This window comes from Vigna unguiculata, chromosome 3, assembly GCF_037176805.1.
Source record: "Vigna unguiculata cultivar grain cowpea cultivar isolate G323 ecotype 2 chromosome 3, ASM3717680v1, whole genome shotgun sequence".
NCBI lineage: Eukaryota > Viridiplantae > Streptophyta > Magnoliopsida > Fabales > Fabaceae > Vigna > Vigna unguiculata.
In genome coordinates, this window is record NC_140794.1 from 54992634 (window position 1) to 55013633 (window position 21000).

The 21000-nt window shown below is 30.8% G+C and overlaps 2 protein-coding genes across 2 annotated transcripts; both read right to left on the reverse strand.

Annotated features, from left to right (window-relative positions):
- Nucleotides 1–4507: 4507 nt before the first annotated feature.
- Nucleotides 4508–8481, reverse strand: LOC114176333 (hydroxymethylglutaryl-CoA synthase-like). Its single transcript, XM_028061343.2, has 12 exons — nucleotides 8325–8481; nucleotides 7617–7723; nucleotides 6891–7023; nucleotides 6605–6748; nucleotides 6252–6410; nucleotides 6019–6092; nucleotides 5849–5924; nucleotides 5702–5757; nucleotides 5534–5621; nucleotides 5240–5380; nucleotides 4996–5145; nucleotides 4508–4887 (listed from the first exon to the last, which is right to left on the reverse strand). The coding sequence occupies exons 1-12, from the start codon at nucleotides 8385–8387 to the stop codon at nucleotides 4696–4698; spliced, it is 1383 nt and encodes a 460-aa protein (XP_027917144.1). The 5' UTR covers nucleotides 8388–8481; the 3' UTR covers nucleotides 4508–4695.
- Nucleotides 8482–18123: 9642 nt separating this feature from the next.
- Nucleotides 18124–20378, reverse strand: LOC114176373 (molybdenum cofactor sulfurase-like). The gene has a single exon (XM_028061413.2). It carries the CDS (start codon nucleotides 20033–20035, stop codon nucleotides 18236–18238), a length of 1800 nt encoding a protein of 599 aa, XP_027917214.1. The 5' UTR covers nucleotides 20036–20378; the 3' UTR covers nucleotides 18124–18235.
- Nucleotides 20379–21000: the final 622 nt, after the last annotated feature.

A 21000-nucleotide genomic window follows, 5' to 3' on the forward strand; every position in this document is an offset into this window, starting at 1 on the left:
CAAATTGTCAATGTCTTGGCTAAGAAGACAACCTAACCTGACTAAAATGCAAAGCCCAATATGATAAAAAAACACTTGTGTGATCATTTATTTACGGGTTGGTGAGCCAACCTAACTCACCACGGGTTCAACCCAGGTGAGCCTAGTTCTAGGTGGACCGGATAAAAAATTAACCCATATTAAAATTTGTAAAAAAATTTCAATCTAACCTGGCCTGAACTTGTGGTGGGCCGGATTGGCTCGCGAGCTTACATCCATTTTGACAGCTATTATTATAAGGAAAAGGAAACTTATATTCATACATTCTAGTCATAATCATTATTCTTTAATTAAAAAAAAAATTAAGTCAATATATGATAAGAATAAACTTTACAAATTTTCAACATTGAAAACTTTGACAATTAAAATGAATAAAACTTTGACACCATTTAAAAAATTTGATAAATTTTATAAGGATAAAATGGTCTTCACAAAAGTTAACTTTTATAATTCTAAAAGAGAAAGAAAGTAAAAGATAACAATGGATAGTCTCGAATGGGTGTAACAAAAATTATGGTATTAAAGTACTGTTAAAAAGATTACTTAATATTTTTTATTTAAATTATTTTTTAGGAAATATTTCAGTTTTAGAAATTAGTTATTATTTTATATTAAGATTGAGATATTGTAAATACTTTATATTTGATATTCAGTTACGTTTTGTTCTATATATGAGGTATATCAATCAAAATACAACAATAAGTTCCTTCATACAATATATCTCATATATCTTATATCTCTCGTATTTCCAAAAGTCCTAAAAACATCCCAACAACATACTAATTTTAAGTATTGTTTAAATATTAGAGAAATGTTATAAGGTCTCCTTTGAAAACAAACTTTGTATGATAAAAAATGCTAACAACATAGAAGTATTCAAAGTACATATGAAAGACAAAAGATTTGGGTTGAATTTGATGGAGGAAGAATTGGTTACAAATGAAGAGAGTATAAAAGAAGGATCAAAATCAAAAGAAGATGAACTTCTCTTGAAGAAATTTGATGTCCAAGTGAAGAAAGTAGATGAAGGTTCACATTCTAATATTCATCAAAAATCAATGTCACTACCATGAAATTCACAATTGAATTGAAACAGAAGATGATGCTTATAAAAAAAGAAATACAAAGAAGAATGTCAAATTAAAAGATGTGACTACATGGAAGAAAGAGAAAAACAAAACTTATAAACACCAAAAGATCGAGAATCAAATTTTAAGATATACAATTCAAATAAACGATATTAAATGAGGAGGAATGTTGAAAATATTACTTAATATTTTTTTATTTAAATAAGTTTTAAGAAAATATTCTAATTTTAAAAATATGTTTCAGTTTTAAAAATTAATTACTATTTTATATTAAGACTGAAATATCGTAAATCCTTTATATTTGATATTTAGTTCTATATACAGAGTATATCAATCGAATACAACAACAAATTCTTTCGTACAATATATTTTATATATCTATTATATATCTACCATTGTCCATATTAAAATAAAATAGCCAAACACGACATTTCATTGTTTTAATATTTGATTGGGTATAAGATGAGAGAGATTTCATTTCATATTTTGAAAACAAAACCAATAAAAAGAATCATTGATTTTTAATTCTTATATTATTTTTGTAAAAGGAAACGCGTATATTATTCTTTACCGCTTATATCTTACAATTGGTAAAATTTGAAGAAAATATAGAATTTCATTGATAAAAATATTAACTATTTATTGAACATGACCATAGGTTAACATAAATGTTTCATCTCATTAAAATGATTTTAATTCCGTATAGAAAGAAAATCATAAGTACGAATTCCTTTCCTCAGTAGTTACTTAATATGTAAATTGACTTTATTATTCATATTAAATCTAGTTAAATTTGAATTATAATAATAAAATGATGAAATTATTAACATTTTAATACATTTAAAATTATATACGTTTATTATATATATATATATATATATATATATGGCCTATTAAAAACCTTTTGATTTCTTTTTTGTCCTAAAGTAAAGGGGCTGTCCTTATAAGTGGGTCTAAGGGCTGGCCCAACAGATAAGGTCCCTAAGTCTGCCCTAAACCTAACATTTCTCTCATTTTCAGAAACTGTTCCTGATTCTAAAGAGTTGCAACCGCACTTCTGCTAGGGTTTGCCTCCTTACCGTTTCAAGTTCGCTTAAGTTGTTCCTACGCCACGTAAGTACTTTCTTTTTAGGTTGTGTGGTTTCTATCGGCCTTCTTCGTCTTTGACAGTTAGGGTTTCATAATAATCTGGCCCTTTGTTCCGTTTATCCACTGTTTTAAGCTCTTTAGCCACTCCCAGGGCAGCAGTGCTCGTTATCGTGCCGCCAAGGCTTCTGTTAACCCTTCCTCCAGGTACGGGAAGTTAGGGTTTCGAGTTTGAGTTGTCTCTGATTTGTTTTTGAGTTGTCTTTGATCTATTGTTGAGCTTGTTGGATGTTGGTATGAATAAATCGTTGTTTGTGGTGATTGGGATACCTTGTATGATTGGTGGGTTTAGGAAATATATCTGTTGCAAGCGAGTTTAGGGCGAGACCTGGTAATCTCGCCCAGGCGAGTCGGACTTGCCTAAGCGAGTCTGGCGGAGGTTCGCCCAAACCTTCTGCGCGAGCGGTCGCCCAGGCGGGTGGCCTTGAGTTTTGAGCGAGACACCGCCTCGCCCAGGCGAGGTGAGCTCGCCTAAGCGAGCTGGTGTTTTAGCTTCTGCCAACGTTATCGAATTCTCGCCTAAGCGAAGGGGAACTCACTTGAGCGAGAGCCCTTCTCGCCTTAGCGAGACCCCTTGGCCTGAGCGACCAGTTTGGGCGAGGGTGCGTGCTAGTTGGGTGTTTACTTCTCTACTCTTTTGTGTTTGGTGTGCAATTGGTGGGACTATCGTATAATGGCATGTGGGGTGTATTGTGAATGTGTGAGAGAGTGTATGATTTATGAATGACAAACTTGAGTGAACCCTTGGCATGAAATGAGCATGAAATGGTTGGTATCAAAGAGGCATGATAATGAGATGAGATGGAAATCCTTTATGCATGGATGGTTTATGATAAGTTGAAATGGTTTGGTCCTGGAACATGAAAGGCATTGGCTTTAAAGGTTGGTACGATTAATGTTTATCTATGCATGGTGAATATTCTTTGGCTGTGTGAATATGGTTGATCTGTGTCAGTGCATAATTCCTTGGAGTCTTTAGGTGAGACTTTCAGGGTCGCGCTTCAGTGGTTGGGACGTAATTCCATGGCCCCTGTTAGTGGGTGTCCATGGTGGTGCCCCATCTGTATAACTAGGTAAGGATTCAAGGTAAGGTTGCATCCTGACACTCTGAGGAGTCAGTTAGTCTCACCTAGAGCGGACTGACTCCTGTGGTGAGAGTAGCAGGAGGCCTGAAATTCATTAAGGGCTAACCTTGTGGTGAGGGAAAATTGATTCATTGTAACACTTGTAACACATAGCTCGAGGGTGAGCAGCTCGAGAGTGAGCAGAGGTATCCACCACAAGTGTGGGCATCTGCTGAATCCGACCAAGTTATACGTATCCGGATGAGTCGAGTCGAGTCATAGTGTATTGATTGGAAAGTCATAACATGCTTGGATGTTGTATGGATATTGAATGGTGAAAATATATATTTGACTGTATGATAAAAATGTTGTTGGCTCTAACTTACCCTGTTGTTGTGTGGTTGTCTTGTATGTGGTTCTTCTTTCTTGCAATGATCATCAATTTGATTGATGGGAGCAGATGGGCGAGGTTCTCGTGGTTAGCAAGGAAATGGCGATTCCGCTGCTTAGCCATCGGGGCTGGATCTTTTTATTTTCTTCATGGTTTTCGTTAGGGCTATGGCCCATGTATTGTTTTACGCCTTGCTACTCTTTTCTCTTTTGCTAGACTTGTACTTGGTTTCCGTTGGCATCGTGGTGTGCCCAGGTTGTAGGGATTGTGTTTAGGAGCCCAGGACTACGCTACAATACTATTTTGTGTGACGTTTCTTTTAATTTCGCGTAATAATTAAATGGGGCGTTACAAAATATATATATATATATATATATATATATATATATATATATATATATATATATATATATTACTATGTTGTTTTATAATATTTTTATAAATAAAAACATATACGTTTATTATTTTTTATTTTATGTGATTTTGTTTATTATATAAGAATAAAATAAAATAATATATTAAAATTATGATGTAATAAAAGAAACTATGATTATACGTCATTAAGATCTAATTAAATACTTTTTTAAACCTTTCATAATCACTTCTCCTATATATATTAGTCTCTTTTTCATTGTTCCACTATCTTTTAATTTTTTATGATTTTTTACATCAGTTTTTTTTATTATATATTTTGTATTATAATTTTGAAATATTATTAAAGGTAAAACAAGATTACTATACTGTTTTCTCTCAACAATTTTCAAGTGATAACATTACCCTTTTAAAAAAGTAATTTAATATATTATACCCCCTATTTAAAGTAACATACTTGACAAATCAATATACTGCTACTCTAGTCATAATTAGTGTTCCTAAAAAAGCCTATAGTGTAAACAATAATAACCTCTAAATGCTACACACAGTTGACTTAATGGCTTCTAGGTATTACACATCCTCTAAGTAAACATCAGTGACCATTGCTCATCAAATCATTTTCACTACTTTTCTTAGCATAGAATCTCCTATACATGGAGTCAACTTCAGTGAGATAGAATGTGCCTGCAGATAAAAGGCTTGTGTCCTTGCTTGTTACAAACTCCTTCGCACCGTACCTCCGTTCCATTAGCTTCATGGTTTCAACAAATTTCTCCGGCGAAAACTGCATAAAAAGACAATTTTTCACAAAACGGTGTATTTTTATCAACTTAGGAACTAGTTAATCGATTATGTTATTTAAAATCAAATTCTTTCTTTATGTGATAAATACCTCATGCCTTGACTTCAATTTTCCAGCAACATCCATCACTTTGACAATGTTTGACAAGTTAAATGGAAATTGACCTTCACGTAGTTGCAAGGAGAACATTGTGGAAGTTAAGCCACTTCCATATGAGAACAATATCACCCTCTTACTGTCCTGCAAATTGTAAAATGTAGATCTTAATCAGAAGGCACGAACCTTTGCTGAGAAGATACTTACATTTAACTAAGGTAGTGTTTAGAACATTCACCAATGTGCTATGCTTGTTGTGAATAAGTGAAATAAAAGCTGCATAAAGAGATGCGGTGTACATGTTGCCAACTTGCTTTGGTATCAAGGTGGTTGGTTGCACCTTTGCATCGAATTGCGGCTTTGCAACTTGCTGGGATGCCTGTAAATCAAGAATACTTTACACCATTACCAAAACTTTCAAATTCTCCATTTTCTTAATATCTTTGCCCTCCAACCCAAAAGAAAAATGACTGACAAAAAGAAACACAAGAAAATTATTTTGCTTCCCAAACTATACTTAGAGCTCTCAGACCTTTTCCAGATCCCGACTTTGATAGCTCTCATCACCAGATAATGTTGCAAAAGGTTCCAGCTTTTCTTTGCCAATCGCATCCACAGAACTGTAATCATAACCAACTTTTACACACTACCAATACATGAAAAATTTGAAATTGAAAAGGTTTCCAGAGATGAAAAGAACCTGGGATTTTTCAAGAAGTCATTGAACACCAAACGAGCAAAACTTTTCTGTACAAGCTGCAATAACTCCAAGTATTAAATAGATATATAAGCACAAAAAAATGCACATGTAGGCATCATTGAGTGAGAGCCTTGTAGCCATCCATACCTTGTTATATGGAGAATGAAATACAAAGTATTCAGCGTCAGAAATAGAAAATTGTTTTCCCACCAGTTTCTCATATCTGCAGAAGAGCAATGTTATAATGTCCTTGGCTTAAATTTACAATTTACAAAACCAAATTTCAGAAAAAAACTATATTAACAGTAGAAGCTTACTTGTGACTTAAGAGATTATAGCAAGAATCAAGGGCCATAAGGTAACAAGTTTGAGAAAGCTTTCCATCAACAACCTATAAAACATAAATCACGTGGATCTATTGTAGTTAGTCAAAACTCAAGTAAGAGAATGGACACAGTCAAATGTCATCCCACGTAGCACTTTCTCAAACATTAAATCCCTTAGTCCTAAGTTGTCTGATACAAAAGTGAAAATATACTGAACAGCTTACTGGATATTCACTGGCAAGATTTGGCTTGTAAAAGTCATACGCATGAGCCATATGACTTCCTCTCAATTTGGTTTCAAAAGCAATGGGAGCATCAGGACCAATTAGCATGGCAACAGCGCCAGCTCCACCACTAGGCCGAGCAGGTCCTTCAGCATATACCTGATAAAGGAACTCACCAGTCACACATGCTTGAGTTGAGACTAAATTGACATCATGGTACAACAGAATATAGGATATGCATCTGAGTTCATAACTTCTAGTTCTTAAAATAGCACATTTAAGAGGGAATGGGAAACATGTTCACTGTTACTAAATATTTAGTCCAAAGACCATGACTGTGGAAGTGATCTTACAGCGCTGTCTGTGCAAACAACAAGTCCATATCGCCCATCCCATGAGCTGCTCTCCACCCAATTCACACAATTGAACAAAGCAGCAGTTCCTCCATAGCATGCATTTGTTGAATCAACACCCTCGATATCGCTATTTCCATATTTCTGCGTATTTCACACAAGTAAATGAGTATTTTATGTATTTATATCAGTAAGAGTTTTTAAACTACGTTTATGTGGTGAAGAAAGTCAATTTACATTAACAAAGAGAATAATCTATCCATGCAGTTCGAAACCGAAAGCATACCTCAAAGATCTGCATTAGGAAAGTTTTGATGGATTTGCTTTTGTCAATCACAGTCTCACTACCTACTTCCAGCCGACCAATTTGTTTAGGGTCTATCTTATACTTCTCCAGAAGGGAAGAAACTACTGTCAAACTGAAAATGCCAGAGTTAGTCTTCAACAACAAAGTCCTATTTAACATTTAACGCTAAATCAAACAGAGCAATATCAAGTTACTTTACTTCACCATTTACAGAACTCTGAGAAACAATACCCTATGCAACACACACATATAAACATAAGATGCAAGCAGAGGCAGAAAGAGGACACGGGTATGCGATGGCTTCCCAACTATGCACTTATGTTTATGTCTACTTTATGTATTCAGTTGATCACCGACATAATATGAATTCATGAATTAAACTTCTACATAACCGTCTGGAATTATTGGAAAAAGTTTATGCAAATGATAAAACTTTTCCTATCATATGACATTCATTCTTGCAAACAGAAAAAAAATAATATTGAGAAAAAAAAAAGGAAAAAGGAAAAAGGAAAAGAAAAGGACTGTTTCTTCATGTCATTATTGTTATACATGTTTTTAGTGTCGCTCCTCAAATTAAATCTCTTGCTTAGAAAGCTGCAATAGTGACTATATACAACGGGAAGTCCAAACAAAGTAAGCATATAATATCTATACTATAGACTGAATATAAACTATAAATATTATAAAATCCAAAGCAGAAACCTCATCGAAATGACATCTTCTACTTCTGTACAAAACGCCATGCAATCTTGACCAAGTCCAATGGTATATTTCCCTTTACTGGCACCATCATGAGCCTCAAGCACTTCCTGCACAAGTGAAGAACTGAAAACATTACGATAAAGGAAACAAAAAAAAAAGTGTGGATAACTTTAATTTACATCAGCGAGATAACAAAACAAATGGATGCGTATCGTATAAGCCATAATAATCCACAACAACAAGTCCTGTTCTTTCCCTTCCCTTCTGCTGTCGACAAAAATGGAGAACCAAACACGCCATAATTTTGATTAGGATGCAGTGATCCCACGAATTTTCCCACATAAAAAACAGAGTTAAGTTATGTGAGTCACAGAGCACAATATATGAAAACTAGAAAGCATGGCTCCGCAAGGCCTAGTCCTTTTCAATAGTGATAAGAAAAGCGCATAACACTTTTTTGAGGCCCCTGTGCAATTGGCTACTGACAACTACTAACAACTATAATCATCATGTTCAAGGTTCAATCATGAGAAGAAATCGGTAAACAAAATTTGTGTACTGAACTTCTTTGACAGTTTCCTTATACTTGGTTAACCGTCATAAACGAAAGTCGCGAGTGGTGGGTTGTGTGTAAATCATGGGATTATGCAAAAAAAGAAGTGAAATTAAGATGAAAAGGAGAGTGGATTGAAATATAGATGCGTTCACCTGTTGAATACAAGTAGAAGGGAAGTAGATGTCAATAGCGAGAATCCCCACATTCTTTGCCATGGCAGTTAGTAGCGTTCCGAGAAAAAGAGAGAAAGAGAGGGTTGGGTTGGATGAAGAGGCTTACGTGCAAATATATTTATATACAGGTGGAAGAAGTAAAAGTAAGCAGCTAGCAGCAACGAAGTGGTTTTGTCGTGTTGTGTCTTACGTCGGAAACTTTGAAGGTAAGAGAGAGGAAGTTAGGTCCCAACAAATGTAGACTTGGCTGTTTTGCTTCAATAATATCACCCTTGCATTTCCCTCTAATTACCGGTCTTGCCATTCCTCCGCGAGAACCTCACAACTCCTAAGAAAGAACCAACACTCCTTGGACCCGTTAGTGATGGAGTTCTATACACATGTTCCAACATATAACCACATTCTAAATGTTTTTTTCTCCTTCTCCTTTACATTGTAATAATAGTATTTTACTTATAAAATAAAACAAGTCATTTTTACTATTCATTTGAAAAAAACTCAAACTTTTTGTGTTTCAGTTTATTTTTTAAAATCTTTTTTTCTATGTTTTATCAAAAATTATTTCCATTATGCTATGCTAGGTGAGAATATTTTTAATTGAAAGTAGGATTAAATATGTTTAGTAGGATGTCAACAGGGCAGGACAGGTAGGGTACGGGTAGTAGCTCCTCCGTATTCTACCCGCTGGATAAATATTTGTCTTGTACCCGTACCCATAGCCGTCGGGTATCTATTGTGCGGATATCCGTCTATTTTTTTCATATCTATGGATATCCGCAGGTATTTGCAAAATTATTTAAAAAACAAATATTTAATCATAAATTCAAATAAAATAAAATAAAATAAATCATTGTCATAAATTTTAAGTAAAGTTCAAATAAACTCAAGTCGATACAAGTCCAAATAATTGTAAAAGTAAATATAAAATGACGTTCAACACAATGAAAATTCTTTAATTAGTGCTTTGATCAATAAACTCACTTTCTCCGATTTGTTCCTGCAAAATAAACAAATAATACACATCAATTGCCACATGCAAAGTATTCTTATTTTGATTGATAACAAACATATCATAAACGTCATTGTCTATATAAGGTTTGATGTATATGCCCAATTTCAAATAAAGAAAAGAGAAGAATGTCAAGGGGTGTAAGTTTAGCGGGTACGGGTATCCATGGGTACGGATACTATGATACTCGTACTCATTCCGTTAACATGCGGGTATCAAAAATACCCGTACCCGCGGATAGCCGGTATCCATTTTTAATATCCGTTTTCTACCCGTTGCGGATTTTATCCACGAATATCCGCAGGTATAGATTTTTTTGACATTCCTAATGTTTAGTCGTTAAAATTTTAAGTGAAATAAAAATTAATTCGTCTATGTTTCATAATTTAATATAATTTGATCTCAAAATTTAAAAATAAGTAGATCTAGTCAATTTAAGGGAGTTAATTTGTTTTTAACATATCAAGTAGTGCTTATGAGTTTCAGCTGCTTACTCTATATTAAATGTTACTTTGGAACCGTCCTTTACCACAATAAAAAATTAACATCAAAATTTGAGACAAAAATATATTATTATTTTGTGTTCAAGTTATATATTACAAGTGTTGATAGTGGTTTAAAAATAGTGAGACTCGATTATTTTAATTTAAAAAAAATTATATAAATAAGAAGTTTTATAAATGAGTTTCGTTATTTTAAAATTACCCATCCCTCTAAAAACTATTTGTCTAAAGTAAAACTACCCATACCTGCTTGATGATCAGAGATTGTATCTGCAATTAGAGCATTGAGTTCTATAAGGGTAGTCAATCAGAATATTTAATAGAGTAAGTTGATTTTCCACATTTTTTCTTGGTCCAATTAGTCTTTCTTTCTACATGTAGACTTTACTTGCTTGCATGTGACCTTAGAGTCATCAATATGAGTCATTATTGATTAGTGATGATGATGGTATATCCTGATTGTTCTTCTGATGTTTTTATGTGTAAATAGAGTATCATGTGGAGTTAGAGACATTTTGATGTTCTTAGAGTTGTTTGGACTGACTTTTACAAGTAAGGGGAGCTGATTCTAGCTTTTGCACATCAAGATTGTTAATTTGTTATTGTCAACTCATAATTTTGTTTGATAAGTTATGAATTTGTGATTTACTTATTTTGTGGTGATGAACTGCATGGATGATAAGTTGATATTGAGCTTGTGTAGTATGTTGGATACTGCAAAATTTTGTTTTTGTCATTTGAAATTTTGAATGGTTGTTAAAGTTGTAGAATTGAGATTGAGCTTGGGTTGTATGTTGATTTTTTGTGCAAATTAATGGTTTTGTTTGAGAACTTGGATGTCTCTATAAAATCTTTTAATTGAGTAATCTCACCCAACTTGAGTTAGAAACATGAAATTTTAAATCTTTGAAAGTTTATTAAATAGGAATTAATTCAATAGAATTTTTGTCAAGTAATTTAAGAATGTATATCGATGATATTACTAAAATCCTATCTTATAAGACTATACTAATATATTATATACATAGAATACTCGTCTTTTGAATATGAAATACTTTATTTTAAATTATTATCTATTAAAATAGGATGCTAGATATATCATCATACTTTTATTAAATTATTTAATATGGTAAATATTTTGTTTTGATTCAATATCAATGGAATTTTTAAAATATTAGTTACTGTTTTGATGAATTTTTTTATTTTCGGATGAAATTTTTTATTTTTACATAATTAAAAGGTTATTAAAAACATATTTTTGGGTGTATTTTATTTTTAGGAAAGTTATATTCTTCAAATGTATATCCTCATTAAAAATAAATAGTTTTTTTAATCTCTATTCGAAATTTACTTTTTGTTTATTTAATTTAAAATTTAATATTTTTGAAACATGAAAAGTTAATCAAACACATTTTAAAACATGCCCAAAAATATTTTTGTGAATTATAATATTTCTGTGAATTATGTTTTTATTAATATGTAATTTAAAAACTAAAAATATTGTTAACATGACAATAATTTCTTATCTTTAAATCTAAACTATGTGTCCTGTTACATCAATTGAAAGACACAATAAAAAATTCACCAACCCTTTTCATTTGTAGTTAGGTGGGAGAAGGTATAAACAGGCTCAAACTGTGCTTCTTCTACGTCATCATTGTCCTCGGAAAAATCGGAAAAATATTCTGTTTCTCTCTTTCCCAGTCACGCTTATTTTGATCCTCCAAAGGCTAAATATTATCTTGAGAAAAATTAACGAATTGAATTCAAGTATTCTGAATTGAGTATTATAAAAGCCATTCGATTTGAATGGTACAATAATTTAAATAAATTCAATCAAACTATATTATATTGTAATCTTCTTTAAATTATTTTTGAGTTATTGAAACCATGTTAATTGATTCAATTATTATCAATATATATTTCATTTTCAAAATATGTTTTACAAAGTCAGAAATTATAAATCAATGTATTTTAAAAAAAAATCCATGTATAGATAACTCATTTTTTAAATTAAATTAATATAGCAATTTAAATTAATTTTATATATGATTTACTTTTTTACAGTTCAATTTAGCTACATTAATCACCAAACAAATCCAAATGCATAAACTCAACAATATACATCCTCTAACCCAAAAATTCAACAAACTTTTAAAATGAGCTAAATATTGTTCTCGTGCAAGGATCCCAACTCACAGAATAATCAAACATTGTATACAAGTCAAATTGAAAATTCAAAACTAAATTAAGGAAATGAGACTTTGTAAAGGAAGAGAAAATCACAACAGCAAAGAAACTTTGATAATCACCTCAAAATTTTATAATCATCAAATATCTCGTATATACTTAATTGCACCAAAAATCCTTTTTTCTCAAACAAATCCTACATGCATGCACCTTTCCGTAGATGATGAAGATAAAGGTGATGAGAATGTAGTCATGTATTATTTGGGTGGATATGAAGAAAGAAGAAAAAATAAACAAAATTTGGCGAAGTCTTCTTGATAGGAGGAAGAATCAAATTTTCTATATGGAGCTCCGCTCTTAGGACGTGTTTGTTTCAGGGTAAGTATTCTTGGCAAGGAAGAAAAAAGGTGAATGAATCCTATTTGTTTCTACTGATTTGTGGGAGGGATGGTAAGAAGCATCTTCTCAAAGAAGATTCGAGAGGATGAAGATATAAATTACAAAATGTCCCTTGCTTTGGTTCGGTCATTTGGTACTATCTCAATGTAGCGTGGTGTGTGAATGTCTCAAAATTATTTTAATTTTATTTTCTGGTCCAATAAGGATGATACCTCACTCTTATGTATCTCTATTCTTTATTTGGAAAATCAGAAAAGCGTAGTTCTTTCAAAAAAACATTTTAGAATATGTTGAATTTTAATTTTTTTTGAAAATTTTATATTGTTTTTACATTTTCTAAATTATTTGAAAAATAGTTGCAACTAAAGAAACTAACAGAAAAAGATGAGGAAAAATATTTTTTATGATTTGTTAGAGAATACATCTATGAATAGAAAAATAATGTTCCTAAAAGAAAATGTCAAAGTTAGATATAAACATCAAAATGATACCACAAATCAATCAAAAGAAAAAAATTAAAATTAACAATGATATACCTTCTTTTATCGATCACACTCTTTCATTTCATATCATTTTCTTGTTTTTTTTTTCTTTTTTCTTTTCCTTTATGCCTCTTTCTCTATATTTCTTTTTCTAAAAAAAGGTGTAGAATTTTTCTCTTCCCAAAATGTGTAGAACTTTTTTTCTCTCCTTTCACTTGTCATACTATATTATCTTAATTATGTATGAACAATATAAGGTAAGAATTGGTTCTAACGGTAATACATTACATAAATCATACAAGAGCATAATATGTGGGATATTTATTATAACTATTACCAAGAACATTGTTTCTAATTATCATATCCGTCTCTAACCAAAGAAAAATCTCAATGATGTGTATCATATAAATCAAATTATAATATCAAGATAATGATTCTAACAATTATCAAGAATATTGTTTCTAGTAATTAAAATTATACTCTTCTTTACAACAGATTTTAAAATATTATTTGTTAACCTATCATGTGAAAGGTGTAAATAACAAATAGTGAGGTGAAGATATTTATAAATCCTATGAACTCATAAAAGATATGTGTGATAATTAAAAATTAATTGGGTTATTCCTATATCTCCTTTTCTCCGCTAAATTTAAAGGTTGAAAATCTAAAAAAAAACTTATTTTAATAATATTTTCTTACCTACCGTTAATTAAAACATATTTTTAATTTTAATTTTTTGAAAATAAATGCATTCACATATTGAGATATTGAGTGTTAACACTTGTTATCATGCTTTTCAATGATTTCTACATTATCACTTATAAATGATAAAATAGTTGTCTCAAATATGTTTTTAATGAAAATAATAAAAATTATTCGTCATTTTACATTATTACAATACAATTTTATATCAATAACATAATTTTGAAGCAAGATGAGAAGACAATTTAACATTCGTGGCTCAAAAGAAAAAATTCAACGACAAGATTCAATTAAAAGTATAAATTTTTTTAGAACTTAATAAATAAATAAATTTAATAAGATCCAATTACAAATATATACATCTACGAGAGATTTAAAACTTGATTAATTATTATTATTATTATTATTATTATTATTATTATTATTTATAGAAATGTGTCCAGTACTATTTCTTTGTGTTCTAAGAAAATATATTTATAGACTTTTTTCTTATCTTGTTAGTCCAGATAAGAAAATATTTCATTAATAACATATTTTAATAATAAAAAATTGTTAATTATTATAATTATTATATTGACAAATTTATATATTAATTTATAAAATAAAAAATTATTAATTATTAAAATAATTATTAATATAAATATAAAATTATAATTGATCTCTAAATTAATTATTTATTAAACATATACTAATTTAAAAATTAAATTTTTTAATAATAAAAATTTTAATGTCTAATATTTAGTAACCAATTTAATTTCATGACTAACAGGAATGAAATATATAATCTTAATACTAAGAGTGAATATCACAAAAGAAGATTAATGCTACTGAGGTATTCACACAAACTCGGATTACTTATTGCTTCGTAAATGAAGAGTACCATTGTTTTAGTTCTTCAATCCCCTTGACCAGAAACAATGACAAAATTTGAACAAAATACTTAGGGATGTCAAATTAAATTTTTTGAAATTTCTTAAGTTTAATCTATGTAAATGCATTTTTTTTATTTTCATCTTGAGCCTTTCTCTTAATTTATTTTTTATTTTTTTACTTTTTATTATATTTTTTCTAATATAAATTTATCATCTCTCACCTATTTGGATAAAGATAAATTTATCATTATCCAATGATACACACTAAACAAATTTATCATATGTAAAAAAAAAAAAACCCTTAAAACAAGGTAAAAATAAATTTATTCAAAAATATAAATTGATCAATTCAAAATACTTCTTAACTTATCAATTTTATCGTAGTGTAATTTTATTTTGAAAAATAACAGAGACTGATAATGAAAAAATTGAAAAAAAAAAGGGAAAGATGAAAAAGAGATGGAGGTCCAAAAGAAAAAAAAAGAGAGAGGATGAACTATCCATAAGAAAAAATTTAAAAATAAGTTCGATTTTATAATTATTTGTGAACTTCTAAAATGTATTAAGGATGGTACGAATTAGATTTTTTTAAAATCTATCCTAGATCCAATAAAATAAAATAAGTTGGGTTCTATAATTCAAATTTATTTTAACTAAATGAATTAAATTTATATTTTTTAAATATAATTTAAATTGATTAAATATATGTTAAATTTACTTTGTCAATTAGATTAACGTGATAGATATAATATATTTGAATATTAAATTTATTAGACCAGATTGACTCGACTTTGATTTAAATCCTGGCCAATTTGTCAATTTAGATTTTCCTACATTGCATGATATTTCAAATTTAAATAAAATGTAAAAATGAATAACATAGTTAATAAAAGTATTATTATTGTATTTTAAAACAAAAACATCTGAAAAATTTTTAATGATAAGTAAAATGAATGTTCCAATATATTTTTAATCCCTCTAATATAAAATTATTTTGATTTAAATAATTTTTGTTTTTATTCCTTTTTAAAATTGAAAATAATTACTTTTAGTCCTTAGTTAATTATTACGTGTTTAACAAATGGTTAAGTCATGGAACATTAAGGGTTTGAAAGGTATAAAACAATTAAGAATGAGATATTTTTCATAACTTATTATAAAAAAACTATTTAGAACTAATAAAATAAATTATGTTAAAGTGTATTAGAATTTTATTTAGAATTTAATTTTCAAATTTATTGTGATGAAAAATGTATATTAAATTATTGCGAAATGAACTAATACTATAATTATTAACATTATTTTATAAGTTATTTATGTATTTGGAAAAAAAAACTAATTTTTATTTAATTAAGAATGTCAGTTGATTTATCATTTTCCAATCCTATAATTTCGTTTAATATATTTAATGATGAAAATAAATTTAATCTATCAATATTCAACAAACTACCATGTTTCAAAGATTTTTCAAGATTTAAACATTTTTCTTTTAAAGTTATATTGTCTAATGACTTTAATTTGTTAACACTAAATAAAAAGTCAAAAATATCTTCGTAAATTTTAAAGTGTTCAAATAAACTTTGAAGTGTGATAATTGTTTTATCAAATAACAATCCATCAAGTTTCAAATTTTGGCATTTAGCCTTATACCTAATATGACATTGTAAGAGATTAAAATGTGTTCCAACTCGTGAGTCAACCTGGTTTACCACGAGTTCGAGTCGGATTGGATTGAAATAAATTAAATTAATTCACTCTCATTATAATGCAATAAATGTATAAAATAAATTAACAAAAAAAAATTGTAAGTGAGTCAACCCACTAACTCGTGGTGGGTTGGGCTAGATTGCAAAATTTCCAACTTACAAAAAAAGTGGGCCTAATTGAGCTAGCCATTTTTTAACTAAACCCGTAGTGAGTCAACTTGTATGAGCTAGAGCTGTCAAAATGGGTTGGAACCCGCGAGCCAACCCGGCTCACCACGGGTTCGGACCGAGTTGGATTGAAATTTTTTTATAAATTTCAATACAAGTTGATTTTTGACCCGGCTCACCCGGGTTGAACCTATGATAAGCCGAGTTGGCTCACCAACCTGCAAATAAAGGGTCACACAAGTGTTTTTTGGTAAGTTGAGTTTTTTATTTGGGTCATGTTATGTTGTTTTTTTAGATAACACATATATAAATTTGTATTTTTTTTATTTTGATTTGTATTTGGATTGTATTAAAGTTTATTTAGATTTTAATTAGAATTAGAATTTAGTTTTGACTAAAAAAAATAAAATAAAAATTGTATTTTTTTAATTAAGTGAGTCTGTGAGCCATCTCGTTTAACCCACCAACTCGTGTTGCGTCGGGTTAGGTTCGAAATTTTTTGGTTCACTAATAAGTGAGTCGGGTTGAGTTGACTCACTAAGTGATCAACCCGTGGTGGATCGAGCCAAGTCGGGTCATGTTACCCATTTTGACAGCTCTAATATAAGCTAGATATTGACTTACTTTGACACACCTGCATATTACGACACAGAGAAAGAAGACATGCAAGCTAACTCCTTCTACCACTTCAAATAGAGGGATGTGACACATGCATAATACATAAGATATGAGAATAAACTAATATGTATTGATTAATGTGTGACAATGAACTATTGAAGTAATATTAAAAAAAAAAAAGAAGAAGCCAATAAATAGAATTGTAGATGAAAAGTCTAAGGAGAAAGGAAAAAAGAAGATAAAAATTAAAATTATCGGTAAAACAACAAAAATAACTAATTATTCTCTTTTCCTTAAACAAAAATTATGATTGGTTGAAAAAATTATTAACTTATTAAATATTATTTTTAGTACTAATAAAAATTAATAGTTATTCATATATTTTAATTATTTTTTTAATATAACTTTATAATTAATTTAACAGATATATATTAGTCCTAAATATTTTCTTTTTTAGCTTTTTATTTTGTAAGAAGTCTAAAACAAAAACCTTTATCTGTTTAGACATTGAGCCCACACCGGACCATGTTAACATTCTAAGTGATCCCTACTAATATAGTCATCTAAATTCAGCATGCAACACTCTTAATTTGTTTATTTTTGGAGATATGTAAAATATTACTTATTTGTAATGAATGTTAGGATCAACATTAGTGATTTTAAATCTTAAAAGACGAAAACTAAAGAAATATATAATAAGAAGTTTAACTTAAATTCACATATTTTACGAGGACCCACCACAATTATTTCAAATTTTACAAAAATAAAAGATAAAGAAAATTTGGAACCAATGTCAAAATTTGCTCATTTATACGAAATAACTACATATCAAAGTTCTAAAATACTTCTTATTTTTTAATTAAGAATACATTACAGATAAAATATTTTTAAATGAAATCTTTTGTATAAGAATAAAATCAAAAAAAAAAAATATATATATATATATATATATATATATATATATATATATATGTATGTGTGTGTATAGTATAATTCTTATGTGTATGGATTCTTTTATTAATGTATATGGATTTGATATAGTGCGTAAAAATACAAAATATAAGTAAAAGTTGTTTAAATTTAAGCAATAATATTCAAGAAATAAGAAACAATATAAAGTAGCCGATGATGAGAATAAAGGTGGCGTAAATTATATAAAAGTGAAAACTGAGTGTTGAAAGATTCTAAAAATTGTAACGATAAGAATGTTAAGCAATGAGACAAATAAGGAAGCGACAAATTCATACTTCAACAGTGTTTTGATTTAGAGCAATGTATCTCCATTTCTCTTTCTCCACAAAGTCTGCATCCAGGAACCTAGAAAGAAAAGCCCATAGTCTGTAAATATCTTCAAAGTTTGTCAAGAGACCCAGTGCAGCAGTCACAACATATATCCCAGATTCATGGCTACGTGTCTTCTTCGACAGGCCCAACCCTTCAACCTCAAAAGCTCTCTCCTCTTCATTCTTGTCCAAGAACCTTATATTTCTCAAAAATGAGCTATTTAAACATATGTTGTTCCTATCAGCTAGCTTCTGCACAAGTGCAGGATCAATTTTTTCCCCTTTCCAGTCAAATATATTAAATGCCACAGCAGGTCCACGGAAAGAACTTATCTTAGGACCATAAACCCTAATTAGGGAAAGCTTATTTTCATGATGCGGATGTTTAAGACTCATTAGAGCATTAACCAGCCAATTCACCAGATACTTGGTCCTGTTACTGATCAGTAATAAACCCACAGAGTCTGCATGGTCTAATCCTCTACATTGAATCTCTGAGCTTTCACTTTTAGTACCTAATCTGTTTCTATCCGTAGATGAGTCAAAGGGTGTGCTTAACTCTTCAATTTCTGATGTTGATGATGGCCCTTCTTGCGGATGAGCCGTTTCAGTTTCAATCACTGATTGTTCAGTCTCAGGTTTAAATGCTGGGACAAGGCTTATGATTCCTATGTTTGTGGCATTACAAGGATCTTTCAAAGCAGACACACTAGATTTTTTAACAAATAAGCAGCCAACACCCGAAGGGTTTTCACCAAAAACTTTGTAAAAGGAGCAAACCATAAAATCAGGCTTAAAAAGTAACATACCCAAGGTGTCCATTTCCTTAGGTTTCAACGCACACACATCAAGCAAGACGCACCACCCATTTTCCTGAGCCGTGGACATCCAAGCGTAGGAATATGGTGCTCCTGTTACCCTTGAATGAAGTGGGAAAACAAATAAACCACCCTTTCTCTTTTCCCTTTTATTCATGACCATTTTCTTTAGCTTCCTCCTCTGGATTCCGAGATTGGGCCAGGAGAATTCTGATGACAAGACACGCACCCCTTGCTTCTTGCAACTCTCAATCATCACATCCAATGCCTCGCTGCTATGGTCATACACTGTGAGGAGGCGTCTATTGGATTGAAATTGGAAAGAATCGGCAACAATTTTAAAAGCAGATACCTCATTGGCAATGAAAACCAGGGTGTATTCAGCTTCAGAGAGATTCATGAACGACATGATTCTCTTTCTGATTCTGGCTTCCAGTTCTGACTCGTGCCCACCGTAGAGAACCTGGGACTGCAAGTTCACCGACCTGTACGATATATCAAAGAAGGAGGCGTCTGGTGTAAAGTGCGACAATGACGAGGATGAAGAAGAGGAAACAGTTGAAGCACTGGGGCAAGGTCTCTGTTGCTGAGCGTAGGAGAAAAGGCCATATCCAGTGTAATCGAAGCAGGCATTGGAGTGGTTCAGGTGACGGTATTCTTGGGCTCGAATCTCATCAACCTGAGAAGTAGCAGAAAACTGAGGGAATGCTTTGGTGAAGCTGATGTATGAGTCGTGCAGAGATGGAAGGGAATCGGGGTTGGTGAATTGTGTGTGGGGGTGAAGGCTGGTGGATGTGGCTGCGACGAAATCATCGTGTGATGAAGTTACATTATTGACTTTAGGCTTATGGGTCCTCTCAGAGGCAAGAAATGGAGATGGGAAGCAGCCATTAAAGCAGGGTTGTGAGGCTGCTGCTGCTTCAGCACGAGACGAGTGCATTTTGGTTGTTTGGACTCGGTCTTCCCCTCAAATTTCAAAACATTGACTTACAAGTTTTGTTTTAAATGTAAATGGCTAAATAGTTCATGGTCGTTCAACCACCACATAGTTTGTGTCAGGAAAAGGTTTTAGGTCATACAATGTAGGGTTGACTATGCTTATGACAATACTCATTTCTTAACCAACAAAGTTGGGAAGTTCGTGACACATTTATTACTGAAGATGTTGTACTAGATTTGTTGATTAATGTGGTTAGAGATTACCGGTGAAGATCATTGTCCAATACAGCTGCGTCTGGAAGGGGCTGGTCCATAATTGTGTGGTGAGATCATCTCAGGAACCTTGCCATCTGAGCCGTCTTAGTCAAGATGAAAAGTGATTGTGGTGTTTTCTTAAGAAAGGGTAAAAAAACAAGCAAGGTTAATGGGTTTTGGGTTTGTTTTCACAGTAAAATAGCACCCAGCAGTCACCACCATCATCAATAATTCATAGGCTAGTGCTTTGAGAAAATGACAGCTTTTTGACTCCTTCTGATAAACTTTTATATACTCTTTAAAGAATCTTTAATACACTTTTTATCCTTTAAAATTAAAGAAAGTTTGTTATATAAATAATTATTTTCAATTCCAAGCAGCTCACCGTAAATCAAAAAATTGTAAGAATTTTCATACAAAATATTTATAATCACAATTTTTCACTGTAAATAATTTGTAATGTTGTGTGACTGTTGGAGCTTGAGTTATGAGGTCACTGTAGATGTTGTTATGAGATTGGTACTTTGGAAATAGTCGAGCACGTGACAAAGTGGATTATTTTTTAACAGTGATATTTTGACCGTTAAATTCTCACAACTTTCTCTTAAAATAAAAAATAAAACCATTTAAAAAATGTTACTTAAAATTATAAAAGAAAATTGTGTAATAAAAAAATCATTTTTCATTATTTTTTCTCTCTCTTAAGGCGGT

Bases quoted from the DNA above. Each gene is read 5' to 3' on its own strand.
- LOC114176333 (XM_028061343.2), bottom strand. From the start codon at position 8,387: ATGGCAAAGAATGTGGGGATTCTCGCTATTGACATCTACTTCCCTTCT. The intron at 6,411-6,604 runs GTAAGATCACTT...TTCCTTTATCAG, and splicing joins TTGTTTGCACAGACAGCGCT to GTATATGCTGAAGGACCTGC. The intron at 5,758-5,848 runs GTATGGATGGCT...GAGTTATTGCAG, and splicing joins TTCATTCTCCATATAACAAG to CTTGTACAGAAAAGTTTTGC.
- LOC114176373 (XM_028061413.2), bottom strand. From the start codon at position 20,035: ATGCACTCGTCTCGTGCTGAAGCAGCAGCAGCCTCACAACCCTGCTTT.